Raw genomic sequence first — 16076 nt, 5'->3', positions numbered from 1 at the left:
ACGCTCGGGCGCGAGGTGTCGCGTATTCTCCCAGGACAGTCTATCCTTGATTGGTAATTCCTTGATTTGGTGTCCCGAGAGGCACCAAGTGTTGAGGCGTACACAAATGACAGGCGAACAAGGCGCATGCAGTAACGATCTCCACCTCCTCATTCTGCACCGCGCTCACTGTTCCGCGATCCAAGAGATCTCCTCTCGCTGACCTTCTCCTCTGCGTTGGCATTAAACGGTAAAGAGCAAGGCTAGCACCCTTAACCGAAGCCAGAAGGGCGGTTTGCAAGCGCCATCAGGCCCGGAGGAGCGCCAAGTGCCCGCTGTAATGTTTCAGACGAGGGTCTGCTACTTGGAGCCTCAGTTTTTATTATTCCTCTCGCCTGCCCCGGTGCCCTCGAGCTTGCGCCTTCCGTGCGTTATCTCTTTAACGGTGCATGTTTGCCGAACTCCTTGTCTTCCACCTAGGCGTCGTGGAAATAGCCCGTCTGCAAATGATCAGCGGGTAAATTCCACACTACGCACGGCGGCTACTGACATCGTGCCCAAGACGAGTCAGCATTGCACATCCCGGCCGCTTATCGACAGATGGTGGGCTGTTTCGTAGGTAGTAACGATGGTATTCACGGGCCCGCTGCTTATTGTACGTTCGCTAGTTCTTCCACGCCTCCTCTGTCCCTGTCCGCCCACACTACGTATCTATACCCACTGGCATCACCGCTTGTTCTCCGTTTCTTCCCCGCCGCCACGATCCTTGCTCATCTCAGAGATTGGCCTAATACCGACCCTTTGTGCTGCTCCAAATGCCTGAAGGGCCAGCGTGGATTTAGTGATTGCCTATCTAAATCAACGCAAATGCGCAGTATTGAGCAACACCCCGCTTACTACAAAATTTCCTGACGCTGTTATTGTGACGTAGCCGCATACATCACTGTTCGCGTATGCACGTGCCAATAATCGTTGAATCTGCGGATGTTCTTTGGCGTATGCAGCCTGGCTAGCTTGCGCATCGAAAGCGACGGGTCTTTCGGCCTGTTTCAAGGCATGCTCCCTTCAAGGTGATCTGCGCACTATTATTGCTGGAGTCGGTCGGTCATCCCCCCGGATAGTGCCACGCTAGAAAGCCGTACCTGCAGGCGCTAGAGAGAGCCGTTGGTGTGGAAGCAAAGAAACGAGCTAAATCATGTTGCAACCGGGCACGCCTTACCCGTCGAACAGTGCAAGCACAAGCCAAGGCAATTAGTTCCGTCGCGCTGTCACGGGACCTGGGAACTCGATACACCCACAGCGCTCAGCCAACCGATACGTATTCCGCCGCCGCCGTGCCGTGTGGATCAACCACGGCGTTTTTGCGCCTGGGAAGCTTCGGCCACGACCACACTTCTGACAAATGAGCTGTGGGGACGAGTCGACTGAGAAGACGCGCCCCGTGAAGCGGATCGCTCGTGATTTCCTTTCTCGGAGAGTGTCGTGGCTGTCCGACCATGCGGCACACGCGCCGCGTCCACGCTCGGTACCCTTTTGGGATCAGCTTTGTTCCATGCGCGATCGTGTCCCGTCACGCCGTAACCGGCAAAGTTCTAGAACGCGCTGAGAAGCAAGGGCGAACCAACCACGCAGACGTGGTCGTTCCATTGCACAAAAAGGAAGAAGCAAAGCTTGAGCTACGACCACAAGAGATCCTGTCCATCAACGCTTAGCGGAGCATCGGCAGGAGACATGAGGAGTGGTAAGGCTCGATTGAGTCGGTGTGCTAATGATGCGCTCTAGTAGGGGTGTACACATGTGTCGTGTGGAGCTCTTCCCTGCCGCGTCCCCTGCCAAAACCAAACCCAAAATGCTGGAACGTAAATATTGAAATCACTTTCACGAAGAAGTTCATGACTGGAATCTTCCAGATCCTAAAATATGTGAACTACAAAACCCGAAAGCCTTCATGACGTCGGTACTCTACACACAGCACCGCCGTCATGGCTTTTACACGTACCATTGTGTATACATAAACACAGCAGTCACCCAGCTGGAATGCCTTCAACGACGTCATCAAGCCCTCCAGAGCTTACTGACTTGCCAAACGCATAACATATTCCATCTCACCAACATTGCCCCTGCAAGTACATCGAGTCCCTGCACTATCCGCAACAATGAACTGCACCATCACGACCTTTACAGCTCCCGGTAACGGCTTCAACGCTAACACCATCATTGGCATCGTGTATGGAACGTTTATGCTCACGATCGCGTCCACTCAACTCTTCTTCGAGTATCAGAAGTACTGTTTGGCGGGTGGTAACGGTGAGTGACCTGTCTTGACACTTAGCCCCCTATAGCTTGAACTGATCATGGTAGCCAATAGAAGACGCTAGCACCAACATAGAGCTTGACATCGGCCAATGCTCTGATGGGTGGAGGTTCGGTATGTTCTTCCTCGCAAATTGCACTCCCTTCAAACTGACTGATGTAAGTGTTCAGGTGGTGGATACAGGGGAAAGTAGGCCGCCGGGTGACACCGGCTAGTGGGGGCGTGGGTCGCGGAGATAGCGGGGTAAGCAAGGCCGGGTTGTACCGGCGTGCCGCGAACACAGAACTTTGACATGAAGCAATGTACATGGAGTACTTCCATCATGAACGCCTCGCAATCTGTTCCTTTGCGCATCTTAAGCTTCAGTAAAAACTTCAGAATCTCGTGCTTTCCAATCCCGTAACTGCATTGGTGTGCTTCGCCTTTACATCCGCCGTACGAAGCTGATTGCATGATGTTTTGTTCCGATACAAGATGGCTGTCGCCGTCGTTGGGCTAACGTCTACCACGTACTCCGGTAGACCTTGTAGCCAGCATCTAGCCGAGCAAACACAGCTTATATCACCAGGATTTAGCGGGTAAACGACAGTGGTATGTCTATTAGAACGTGAGCATGTATAGCAACCAGCATCGAACGAACCTGCTTCACCCAGGTCGTTCGAGCGACCACAACATCGATAACGATTCCATCACGGCTCCATCTCAGTTTTCTCCCTCAACCCTTCCTCACTCCCATCCCTCATAACGCTCCTACGAATCGCCTCATCATCCTCGTGCCTCTCACTTGCACTCGCACCACCGATACCCCCCTCAGTCTCTTTCTTGAGGGCCAATTCCGGGTTTGCCGCTTCGAGTCTGGTTCGCACATCACCACTCAGCTCCTCCAAGCTAGGAACCACCCATTTCGCGCTCTCCCACGGCTTGACACCCATCAGGTACATGGTATCGATTTCCTCGAGCGTGCGACCCTGGCCTTCGATGACGAAGAAGTACACAATGAGACCGCCGAGAATATTCGTTCCGGCGAAGACATAGCCGTAGCGGAAATCGATGGCGCCGGTGATGAAAGGTGTGAAGAAGGCGAGGAGGAAGTTCCACAGCCAGTTCGATGCCGTCGATAGCGCCATTGCTTTCGCACGGTAGCGGCTGGGGTATAATTCTCCGCAGATGGTCCAACTGAACGATATTAGCGTGGCGAGGCGCATTAACATTGCGAGGATAACTTACATCATTGGACCCCACGTTGTCGCGAAACCGAAGATGAAGAAACAGGCAAAGCAGATCATCGCTGTGGCTGCGCTCTCGGTGTTCTCTGGGTTATCGCGATCAAGAGCAAAGTGGCCGACGGAAGCGAAGATCAGGAAACAAATGAACATCCAGCATGAGCCGGCGATGAGCGACTTGCGACGACCGTAGTGCTCGACAATGTAGAGGCCGTAGAAGGTTACACCGAAATTGATACCGTTCTATGGATCGTTAGCATAGTCATGGACTGCCTTCTCAGAGGATCTTAGTTACCAAGATCATTTGCGTTACAAACGAGTTCTTGATACCGGTACCAGCGAAGACAACTGTACCGTAGTAGAAGCTTCGCAGAGTCAGTATCGGTGCGAGAGTCTGGAACAAACGTCTTACAAGTAGTTGGCACCCGTCAACTGTTGGAACATCTGCAGCCCCATGCCAATCGCCAACCTATACGCCATCTTCGGCGCCATCCACATACCCAGCCACTCCTGAATCGGTCCGTTGGTTATCTTGCTTTCCGCTTCGAGCTTGACTCTCATCTCCTCAAGTTCTAGTTGAATGCTATGATGGTTGGCTGGTACGCCGTATACCCGCGACATGGTCGCAGTAGCCTCATCGATCTTACCATGGCGGTAGTTGTATCGAGGTGTTTCGGAAAAGCCCAACATGCCAACGGCGAGGATAGCGGCGGGTACAAAGGACAGACCCAGGGTGATCTGCCAGGATGCGGCTTTACCCGACTGGTGTCGTTCGGCAGCGTAATTGAAAACTGCGGCGAGGAAGATACCGAATGTGATGAAGAGTTGGTAGGTGGAAATCAGAGCACCACGGATGTGGCGAGGTGCAGTTTCTGCCTGAGGATCGTCAGTAGTGGATGTCTATGGCTGGGCTGTTGAGCATACCTGGTACATTGGCACGAGTAAACTAAGCGCACCAACGCCGAGACCCGCAACAAACCGACCCATCATAATCTGGTACCACTTATCCGTTGCAGCAATCTGCACAATGATGCCCACAGAGAAGATGACACACCACCAGATGATGCTCATTTTCCTCCCGATCCAATCCGCGATGGGCGCTGCAATCAGTGCGCCAAACAATGTACCGATGGACAGCAGACCAACGATCAGTCCAGAGCGAACATTGGAGAAATATGGCGTGCCATCATCATGTCTCTGTCCGAAGCGTCTGAGGAAGTCGACCATGCTAAGGAACCCAGAGATCTGACCGGTATCATATCTGAGGGTGTGAGTCGATGCGAGATTGGTAGTGTTGAATGTTGCTCACCCAAAGACAAACCCACCCATCGATACCAACATGCCCATCCAAAATCCTTTCCACGTCAGTCTCGGCAGCGGCGTGTTATCATAGCCTTCATGTTCGCCAACATCAACTGAATTTCTGCGTCGCCAGTCTTTGATCGGCTTGGCTAACTTCGATTTAATGTTATCCATCTTATCTGCAAGTTATAGATGGTTGGTAGTATGCAACTCAAGTAAACCAACTGAAATGACAGGCATCAAGCCGCATCACCCTCTCTTATAAACTCGACGGATCTTCGGCCACGGAACCTTGAGGTTCCATGCTGACGGCATCCCATTGTACCCCATGGGCACGAGATCGTGCAGAGGCTGACGAAAGATTGGAAGATACTGGGGGAAATTGTGGGGCGGAAGAGTGCGGATGGGCGTAATCCTCGCGGTTTGAGATACCTGGGTATCACGCGGCTGGTGATGATTTGATGGTTCACGTTCGAGAGCCAGGAACGCCTCGGATGAGGTTGACTTTGGGCGTTGCGAGAATCCCTCCTACTGGTCAGTTGATATCTGTAAGTCCGGTTTTCTTGGATACTGGTAGGGTAGTCCAACGTTGGAGGCTCTGGGTGAAGCAACTGAAGCCGATTGCGAAACCTGATCCAAAGTCTCTTCGGATCGCGATATTCGACGTCATTTCTGGTTACCAACAAGCATTCTGGCTGCTAAGCTTACCTGTGGAAGCATTTGGTTGTTCGAGAAAAGCTTAGTGAGAAACACCCTGGCATTCCGCTGAGTTCCGGTGCGGGTGGCAAAACACTATTGGCGTATCGAACGGTAGTAATATCAAAACCACGAATCCCCTCGAAAAATTTAAACGCCAAGGACAACGAAGACAAGTTGGTGTAATCCCTGGGTGGTTAAAGGTTCGGTAATTCGATGTCGATGTGCTATGAAAGTGTCTAGTAACCCGCAAGTTTCGCTACGGTGTTGATAGCGTCGTTACTTTGCACCTCTTTTGTATTGACCTCCTCTGAGGCTTACTTGGATGCCATGTACACTGCGTTCGTTGCGACGCTATACACTACAGCGCCATCGTACAGCGCCATCCACGCCAGCTTCGGCGAGTCTTCTAGAACCTGCAAGCGTTGCCCCACCGAGTGGCCACCATGATCCAGCTATTACTGATCGCAGCATGAATTGGCGCAGTTGCCGACATGGCGTGCAATATCAGGTGTCTTTGTACCCTGGGACAGTCATCCGTGCAGCCTTTCAAGGTTGATTTCCAAGCGAAAATGCTGTAGGATGTCTTGAGTGGTTAACGTAACGCTGCGGTTTCGTTTGAACTAGACCTTCTTTTCGACCCCAGGCATCTATTCATACAGTGACGTTCGTCGCTTAACAAATCATATGGGTGGTCGAAGGTTGAGTGAACGGTCATCTGGGCAACACCGTGACGTAAGTTAGGTGGGCCCGTGCTAGCGTGTTTGAGGCTAGAAAGCTCTAGCCGGCAAGAAAGGCTTCTCCAGATCTTCTCTCCATAGCTGACCTCACTACTACCAAACACATGTTTAAGCGCATATCCAAGTGATGACATGAGATGCCCGGTTACCCGTGCCGTTCCACCGATCTCGTAAACAGGTCGCTACATACCAGCCTTGCGGCTCTGTGGGAGCATCGAAACGCGTCACGGGTAGGGTGACGCATGGAATTCAAAGACGACCTTGCAAGGACACGCATCTATCTCAATATCTGGATTCTATACACAGGTCCTGGTCGGATCTCTCTAGCTGTCCCCTTGGATGGCTAGTTAGACATCGGGGGTCTTGATAATCTGAGGCCATGGTTCAGCATCATCTCTGCAAGTGAGGCAGACTCAGCGCCTTTGACTCAGGCTGCGGTACTGTGCCCTTGCGCTCGTCATCGATCGATATCCCCACATGTGGACGCGCGCGAATGGCCAGGCCTACTGGCGAGGAACGATCGCCAAGCGTGAACGCTGCCCGTTTTTTAGATACGATTATACGCGATTGGAGCAAGTACTCAGCCTTGCTGCACCCCGCTGGGTACTCATGGTCAAAGCCTCCACGTTCTTGTTGATTGCTTACTTTTGGCGCTTCAACTCCCGGATTTCAGCATGATCAACATATACACGAGACCGCAGGACGCATTGTGGCTTTACAGTCGGGCAGCCGCCCTCGACTTTATTCGTTCGTCGGCTCATGCGATGTGGAATTTCCAATTCCCACGAGGGCAAAGTTAAAGAGGGCTGACATAGCGCGTCTATATATGTTGCAGAAGTCGCCGTTTGTTCTTTGGTGTTATCAAAACTCTCGATTAAATTCCACCGCAATGGAACCAGTGGGTGTAGTGGCAAGCATAGTCACCTTGGTTAAGGTTTGTAGTAGCATTGGCGAACTGGTGATCTCTACTCGCGATGCTCCTCGAGAGCTCCTTGATCTGGCGCGAACAGTCGACTCCCTCAAGCTCATCATCAAGCAAGCAGAAAGAATATGTGGATCATTGACCCATACCGATACAGCCACATTGCACTACTATATCCTGCAGGCTAGGGCTGCTTTACATGATCTCTCGGTGTTGGTTGGCGACCTATCAGACCCCAGTCATTCAAAGAGCGGGGTAGGCCTTTCGGTGGCGAAATGGCCTTTCAAGAAAAAGAAGGCAAATACCATTCTTCAAGACTTAGTTCGTGCCAGGGACGGCATCGCGTTACTAATCGCTTGTGAGACTAGGTGAGATGGCGTTCATGCGAATGTTGCTGATGTTCAAGTCTTAGCTGAAGTTTAACATAGTCAATCTTGTCGGCTCGCAACCGGAAGCGTCAGCCTTGTCAGCGCCAACATCCAACAACAGCAAAACCTGCTCCTTCAAAGGACGCATAGTCACCACATTGAGAACTCGGCGGCATCGGCAAAGATACTCCAGAATACTGAACAGTTGCTATCTGTAGCGAGGGACGCTTTGCGGCTACAGCAGGCCTTCCAGCAGGATACATCCGATCAGCTCACCACTATCCTGAGCGTTTCTTCTAGCAGAATGAGTTCTCGATCGTCATCTCCCTCGAGGTCACTACTATCACTATTTTCCAAGAATGGGCCGCAAACAGTCCCTCCTCAGTCAGCGCAACCAATTCCTTGCTCATCAGGTTGTGCGTGCTTGTGTCATTTGAACCGATATGCTAGAAGCCCAGAGATGTTACGAAGCTACTTTGGAAAGCTTTTCGCCATGTATGCGGGATCATTGACGGCCGTACCCACGTGCTCGCAGAGCTCGTGCCGCAACCAAAATGCGCTAGACCTAAAGGCGTTCTATGCTAGCCCTACGTGGCTTTTCTCAAAAGCAGTGTACTTCATGTTTCAGCGGACGAGGTTGGGCGAGTACCATATTGCACTGAAAGTCAGGGTGATTACCGTGGACGGGTTGCTATTCGACCGGGTTTCTTCTGGCGACTACAAAGCCATTAGGTTGATGCTTACTCGACATGAGGTCTCGCCAGATGAGCTATATAAGGAGAGGCATCAAACTGCCCTACATGTATGTGTTCATTCATTGTAGAAGCCGTTGCCGAGGCTAATTCGTACCCAAGTGGGCTATAGACAGGGGTAGAACAGATATCTGTGAGCTGCTGCTGTCATTTGGGGCTGATCCTTCCATTGAGGACTCATCTGGTGTGTAAGTCAGAACTATGGATCGATATCTCAACGATTGATAGTACAAAGCTGATTCTAGTACAGATCGGCACAACAGTATGCCTGGCTTCGTGTATTGTCCAACTTCAAAAATCCTCAGGTAGTTTCGGGACTCAGGCGCCTTTTCTGCAATACGATCTCCTTTGATTGCTTGGATCTCAGTCCTTTACACGAGCGCGTCATCGGTCTCAAATCAGCCGTTACAATGAACAAACTTGACTGGTCCGACTTTAGCAAGTACATCAACACACGCGACAAAACCGGGCGTACCCCACTGTCCTGGGCCTCAGAACGGGGTGACGAGGAAGCAATGCGCTACCTTCTACAACATGGTGCAGACATCGAAATCCCTGATCACAACCACTGGACTCCTTTGCGATATGCCTCATTAGCTCCCACTACGAAAGCAATGCGTCTTCTTCTTGAGCAAGACGCGGTAGTTGCACCCGAGCGCCATTACCAGACCAACGCAATGCATGACGTTGCGTACCACAAGCGAGATCTGGAGTATGTTAAGCTATTGGAAGATGCCGGTTGCCTTCTGGATCATCAAGACACTGGGCTCAGGACACCGCTTGCAAAAGCGTGTCATGCCGATAACGATATTGTAGCAGAATACCTACTCCACCGAGGTGCGAACGCTAACAATATCGACGACGCGGGCATGTCTTGCGTAGCGAGTGCTGTTCGTAACGGTGCCAATCGCGTGCTAAAGTTGCTTCTCTCTTCCGGCTGTGAGCATCATCATATCGATATACACGGAAGTTCTATCCTTCATTGGGCAGCCGCATCAGAAACTGTAAATGAAGAAACTCTCGACATCCTAACCGCCGCGCGATTACGCGGTATCAATATCGAACTGCGGGATAAATCTGGACGTACGGCTGCCCAAGTCTTCGGCGTAAGGAGTGATGTGGATGGAGCTTTCAGAACCAAATTTCGTGAACTGCTAAAGAGCGTTGTGCCTCCGGAGCCGCGGAAATCAGGGCCAGACCATCCAGATGCTTGGCTTGTGCCCGTTACTGTTATGTGAGCTTGTTAAGCAATTTCTGATTCGCTTTTTCTTTGGCACGCTCAAGCATGTTTGTCAGTCCAGCGCTTTGGCGTTAGTTTCCTGTTCTCAACATATACTCGTAAGCACCAGAACATGAACTTCGCATAACGTGTTTTATAAGCGAGTCGTCCTTACAAGCGAGTCGTCCACCCCACTAACTTTGATCACCTTCAAAGCTACGCAACGCAACAACGTAATAAGGTAGAACAAAGCGATTAATATAGTAGATTAAATAGTATCTACAGCATCCTTTTTGCACGTTCGTGAGTTGTGCCCAGTCTCCCTGCACCTCCTGCAGCGCGCAATAGCCTGGCGGCTAAGGCCTGATCGCTCACCACCTTGACGCTGTTCACGCTCAATCTGCTGGTCAGCCTCCTTTTGAGCTAGTATATCCTCTCCCTCTCCCTTTGTTAAGGTCTCACGCTTCTGTATCCGTTTCTTTTGCGCTGCCTACGCTTAGTTGCTGCCTCGTTGGCTCTCTCAAGGCAGGTAATCTGATCGCGCATAAGCTCGGCTGAGAGCATCATCACCTCAGCCCCCTTTTAAGCTGGTTAATCGCCTCAATAATCGAGGCTGGTGATGAGCTCTTATGCTGCCGCACGCGATCACGTATTAACGTTGATTGAGCCTCAAGCTCACGTACGTTGCTTGGTGTACGAGCCTCCCAGGGAGGCTCTGCGAGAGCAGCTGGTGGAGTAGGCGTACGCAGCTGCACGTTGAGCTTTGATAGAACAGCGTCTGGCTGGAGAGGGGCTAGGCCTGCGCCTCGAAAAGCTGAGCAGATATTGGCTAAGGTGAACGATCGATCAAAGGCTGCCTTAAAGGCTGGCAGGAATTCGAGCTTGGTGATATGGTTGATATTGTAGCGCATTAGAGCCTCAATCTCACGGCTGTACGCGCGCTTCATAGGCGAGAAGCAGCCTACGTCAAGAGGCTGCAGTAGGTGAGATGAGTGAGCTGGCATGCAGAGCGTGTAGATATTGCTCTCCTTGCAGAGCTCTTGAAACTCAAGAGACTGGTGGCTCTCGTGGCCGTCAAGGATAAGCAGGCGGCGTGCTCCAACTACCTTGCCCTCAGTATGCTTAATAAAGTGCTTTAGCCACTCTACTCCTATCTCGTTGGTTGTCCAGCCGTTGTCGCTAACTGCGATAGCCCAGTCGCGTAGGATATCCTCCTCGTACCAGGCTGACAGGTGATACTTGCCAGCAAAGATGAGGAACGGTGGGATTGTCCAGCCAGCAGCGTTGATTGCAGCAATTACCGTCACCCACTCGCGGTTGCCAGGCTGGATAGTCTTTGGCCTGCCTCTCCTCTCTGACCCTGTGATAACTAGCTAAGTCTGGATCTTGCCCATCATAAAGCCAGCCTCGTCAAAGTTGTAGACGTCCTCATCACAGATGCCGTACTTGGCCTTTGTCTCCTCTACCAGCTTAAACCAGCGGCTGATTAGCACAGGATCCTCGCATAGAGCTCTCTGCCTATCGTACGATCGATTAAAACGCGTCATAAGACTGTCTGTACGCTTGACAAAGTTGCGCGGCCAGTGGACGCCAACGCGACCTGCGCCACGCGCAGCAAGCAGCTTATTAGCCATATCGCGCGCAGCTGTATACGTAGGCCCAAATCCTCGCTGATCAAGGTCGAGTATATGTCTAATAATTACCTCCTCCTCTAGCTGGGTAAGCTTCTTTGAGTTGGGCTGGCAATCGCGTCGTGCAAGCCTGCCAGCGCGTCGGTCGCGTAGCGTCATTCGAGGGACGTTAAACGCGCGAGCAGCAGCTCTCTCAGTCTTGATCTGGTGGCTATTAAGAGATGATATAGTAAGCTGCATATCAGCTTCAGATGAGCGCAATAGAGCTTGTTGGCGTTGAGGCATAACTGATTTGATCTTCAAAGGTGATCAAAGTTGGTGGGGTGGACGACTCGCTTGTAAGGACGACTCGCTTATAAAACACGTTACCAACATCACAATATCCAATCAACCGTCCGCAAAGAAAACAATACGATTTCCTAGCACCGTTCCTTTTTGCCCTAGCCGCATTATTCCCCATCTACTGCACAGACCAGTCTACAGGGCACTGTTTCACGTTCCGCTCCGGTACCCTGGTTTCCGAAATTCAAGCACTTCGCCAAGAGCTGCAAGCACGTTGCTGAGACTTTACTGCGACTTGGGAGTTCTGCTTGGTTGAACGTCAGAATGTCGGATCGTTGGTGGTGGCGACGCGGATAAAACGTTAAATTCGTGTATCGGCTATCGCGGATACGGCGTTAATGCGGGTGGGTTCCAACTGTAAGGACCGTGACAGGAACCGAGTCGACATGATTGCTTGTATCTGGTAGGGAAGATGCATTGTCAGCATTATCAGCAACATCGTAACAGTAAGAATAATAGGGAACCATGAGTTGATCAAATAGTAATTTATTGAAATCTTGCGACCTTTTGTTATCATCTTCGATTGACTCATTCATCCATCCATACCATTGTTACCCAAAACTCCTCATCTTCCGGTCCGCACAATGGGCGGGATCCTGCTGATGTTCGCTGAAAAGAAAAGATCTTAACTCGACAGTTTGAAAAAATCTAGCCCCGTGGCAAAACTGAAGTCGACAACTTCATCCCCCATGGCGCGTGACGTCTTCGGCTGGTGAAATCCGCAAAGTTGGGTATATTGCTTCAAACTTCGGTGATGGCGACAAGAGTCATCTTGGGTGCATCCTCCTCTTCGACAACCTCGTCGCGCTTTGCCTTCTTCTCAGCAGGTGGGGTGCCGGCGGCGGCAGAGTCTTTGGGAACGTTGACACCGGGGTTGACGAGCAGACCGACACCAGCGTTCTCAGTGCCCATCTCGACCTTGGGCATATCCTTCTGGGCCTCCTTGGCGTAACCGAGAGCAGCGTTGAAGCCAGCGAGATCGCGCTTGATCCACTGCATGGCCTCTTCGACGGCGGCCATCTTGGGCTCGACGGGAGCGGGGGCACGCTTGCCGAGGATGTCGCTAATGGCGCGGCGGAGGACGGATCGCTTAGCTGTTTCTCCTTCAGCTGGTTGTTCTTGAGGTTGCTCGCCTTCAGCTGCTGCGGGCTGTTCGGCGGCGGCTGGTTGTTCTTGCTGACCTTGTGCTGCGCCCTCCCCGCCGGCGTTGGCTGCTGCTCCCGAAGCGAGCGTAGACATCAACTGTGAAGCTGATTCTGTTGATCCCAGTGAGATCTCTCCATCACCGACTACCAGGGCAGGCGAGTAGGCTCCCAAGTTGATGTTAAGCGGGACAGCGGCGACGGTGGCGACGAGCGCGAAGAGGACGTGTTGGGGAAGCATGTTGTCGGTTTGGGTTGCTTAAATCTTTCGATTAGGTGGTATGGGTAGTAATGAATGATCGAAGTTCGATGAACGATTAGAGGGATCAATAAATGTACTAAGTGATAGAGGTCGCCCGGCGACAGAAGTGAAAGTTGGTTGGTAGTGAATTGAAGTGAGTGACCGGACTGGAGAATAGAAGAAGTGGGTTCATTGTCTTCTTATACGCAACCTATCGTGTCTCAATGGTCATAGTATCGCAGGTTCATCGTTGCTCACCGCCAAGATGAATTAGCCATATCGGCGTAGGTGTGAAACTTTCCTGAAGCCGCGCCAAGTGGCGGCAAGCATAGCATGGCAGAGCTTTGGCTTTGGAAGTCTATGCCAAGCTTCTCCCGCCGTTTGATGTTGAGTCGAAACTTTTGTGATGCGGAGCCAAGGTCAGATAAGCCTGGAGAGCGATGCTAGCTGCCGAGACTAATGCATAGTGCTGGTGCTGCAAGTGGGTCAGTGACCGCGGTCTCGAGCGCTGCGATTAGTCGAGGCCTCGAGCTGGCCGCGGAGGAGTTCCTGCTGAGGATGCTCTGCTGCGTGCTAAAACTAGATCTGCTTGCGCGTTGATAAAGAGATCTACTTAAAGCACATAAGGTAGATTCCCATGTTGGGTGAATGGTGCACACGTCACATCCAGCCCAAACTAGGTCTTCGTCGACAATTCTTCTTCATGTTAATGCGTACCATACGCCATATCTCGATCTCCTGGCCTTGGAACATAGCTAAGCTCAAATCTAAAGCCTTCTGACAGCTGTAGAAGGGGACTGGGTAATGCTTAGGACCCCAAGCCCGTAGCCCCAGCGTTAGGCTGCCTTGCCAAGTATCAGCGTTATACCGGAGGCAGGAGAAGTTCGGTTCGAAGGATCGTCTACCCAGGTGAGCATCGATCGCCGGATTCTCAGGCAAGAGGGCGTAAGATGCGACCCTTAGGCGGCCCTCCTCCACAGCGTTCGTCTGGGGCAAAGGGGCCAGACTGACAGGCCTCGGCGATGAGCTTCGAAGGGGCAAGCCTTGATCGCAACACTTGGCGTCTTGAACAAGTGGGGATGTGAATAGTTCAGCGGAGCGAAGTACTGGGGTCGCGGCTTAAGAGACGCGATGTGAGGTTTTAGATGTGGTCCGTTTTTAGGCTATGATTCCCGCATTGGTGTAGCGCGCTACCCCGTGGCTGGCACTCCTACGGAGGTGCGACACATGGAGGTCTTGGCTACGGGGAGGTCGCTGGATTCGCACCGTTTCCAGACGCATGCAGGAAGCGCAGCATGAGTCTTGGAGCGGTGCTTGTCATGGTATTTGTCGTGATGTGATGAACGGTGCGCGTGTGCAGCTGACGTGTGCTTGCTTGGGCGGGACTGTGCTCACCCCGCAGCCTCGATGCATCGAATTGAGTAGGGCTGTCGTTATTGCGATGAACTGCGCAGCTTGGCCTCTTTTGCTGTACGAAAGAGAGAGTTCATCATTCATCATGAGGGTGTCGGCGAGTAAGAAGTTCAGAGGCGTGAGTTGCTGGTGGCCGGCGGTGTTCACTCCACCCCGTTCCTTCTCGGGCACGCGACGCGTTCGTAGCGCCAACACCTGCAAACTTTCAAGGCGACGGCTTCATGCTCACCATCATGTCTAAAAGACTTCATAATTTAGTATCGTTGCTACCACTACATCGGCGCATCTAATGACGACCTCGCTCGCTCAATACGCGCACAAGAAAAGCCGTTGGTCGCCCAGCTGTACCAAGCCCCGTTACAGATCCCGTTCGGGTGGTAGCCTTCCACGAGCGTTGAGCGGTGCAGATCGGCCGCCTAGCTGGTTGCTGGCTGGTAGCTACCCGTTTCCAAGCTGTCGCTGATCTTGGTAGGAGCAGGTCAAGCTTTGGAAAGTCTGAGACAAAGGTTGAGTTTTTGGCGTGGCAGCTACCGTCGCTGTGGAGATTTCCGACCACAATCACAGTGTTCGTATCGAAAGCACCCACTTCGATCAATTCGCTTCTCTCCAACTTAGAGCAGAAGCAAGCCCCTGGTCAGGAATATGGATTTGGCGCGATTATCAAAGGTCGCGCACATACATCGTCAAACAATTCCCCGCCATAGTCTCACGATGAGCGATACCAACTTTATTACAATTGCCCATACAACGCTCTTCTTCGAGCGCATCGCCCTGTGTCGAGCCATCCTGTTACATTTAAGTCTGTCGTTACCGTACTATGAAGTGGGTAGTCGTTGATGTTTGGTGGGACCAACCATATCGTCCAACCATGTCCATTGGATCAGCTCCAAGCCTCCAACGGCCCCGCACTACAGAAATTTCACTATCCATACGGTCTCGCTGGCAAGACAACTGATCGTCGCACTTTCGATGAAGGTTTTGCAGAGCCGGAACTTTTCAAGTCATATTTACTCAACTATATTATTGATGTATTCAAACTTGTTTTCATCGAACAAGGCTCGTTGGTGTAGTTGGTTATCACGTCAGTCTAACAAAGGCCCTCAAAAGCCCGTTAGTACACTGAAGGTCCGGAGTTCAAACCTCCGATGAGTCATTACGAAGAAGTGCGAGTCACTTCGAGTGATACCTTTTTTGCTCTGCTACAGATCTGTCTTGCTGAATTGTGGCGTTCATTATCTAAGAGCAATGTCGGCACTGAACACACTTTTTGCCCTTCACTACGATATCAAACCTCTCTAAAACAGAAGCAACGTACTTACCTAGTACTACTATGCGTATACTCGTCCTGGAAACACTGTTATTGAAAACAACCCAACCTTTCCCCTCTTGCGCCTTGTGTGGCAACAACGACCTACTTACCGTATTTACAACCATCACATGCAAAGAAACGATACGCCGAGAACTTCTCATGTACATGGTGGGGCGCGCAGCAACCGCCAAACAGGATTTTAGCGAACCACTGATGGAAAAGCTGGCACAATGTTATCTCCATGTACTATTGGTGGTACGAGCATGTTACACAACGCATGCGATATGCATGAGTGCACAGCTTATGCACAGCCTTGTTGCTGTGCTTGAACCGTGAAGCTCTGGAAGACGATTCTAATCATTGCACACACTTTGTCGAAAATGATTTCGAAGGTATCATATTTCATAAGCTTTGGTTACACGAGAGAATTGACTCTGGTAAGTCGTTCGACGATTTACACATTGAAGGCTCGGAGACGATCAA

General features: G+C 51.5%; 3 protein-coding genes across 4 annotated transcripts; 1 reads left to right on the top strand and 2 right to left on the bottom strand.

Annotated features, from left to right (window-relative positions):
- Positions 1-2982: 2982 nt before the first annotated feature.
- Positions 2983-4992, bottom strand: ALTATR162_LOCUS6930 (uncharacterized protein; the record flags this gene model as incomplete). The annotated part of the gene is made up of 6 exons (XM_043314556.1): positions 2983-3469; positions 3521-3759; positions 3812-3881; positions 3929-4392; positions 4441-4777; positions 4826-4992. The coding sequence occupies 6 exons, from the start codon at positions 4990-4992 to the stop codon at positions 2983-2985; spliced, it is 1764 nt and encodes a 587-aa protein (XP_043170491.1).
- A 3012-nt stretch (positions 4993-8004) lies between these two features.
- Positions 8005-9534, top strand: ALTATR162_LOCUS6929 (uncharacterized protein; the record flags this gene model as incomplete). The annotated part of the gene is made up of 3 exons (XM_043314555.1): positions 8005-8346; positions 8399-8484; positions 8547-9534. The coding sequence occupies 3 exons, from the start codon at positions 8005-8007 to the stop codon at positions 9532-9534; spliced, it is 1416 nt and encodes a 471-aa protein (XP_043170490.1).
- Positions 9535-12229: 2695 nt separating this feature from the next.
- Positions 12230-12871, bottom strand: ALTATR162_LOCUS6928 (uncharacterized protein; the record flags this gene model as incomplete). Of its 2 annotated transcripts, none has more annotated exons than XM_043314553.1 (1): positions 12230-12871. In XM_043314553.1, one exon carries the CDS (start codon positions 12869-12871, stop codon positions 12230-12232), a length of 642 nt encoding a protein of 213 aa, XP_043170488.1. The 2 variants fall into 2 exon arrangements, with proteins under 2 accessions (XP_043170488.1, XP_043170489.1); XM_043314554.1 differs by having other exon boundaries at positions 12230-12508.
- Between the last annotated feature and the right edge of the window lie 3205 nt (positions 12872-16076).

The sequence above is a fragment of the Alternaria atra genome (assembly GCF_907166805.1).
Source record: "Alternaria atra isolate CS162 genome assembly, contig: 25, whole genome shotgun sequence".
Taxonomy (NCBI): Eukaryota; Fungi; Ascomycota; class Dothideomycetes; order Pleosporales; family Pleosporaceae; genus Alternaria; species Alternaria atra.
The sequence above is the reverse complement of the archived record's forward strand: the minus strand, read 5'-3'. Positions and strand labels throughout refer to the sequence as shown.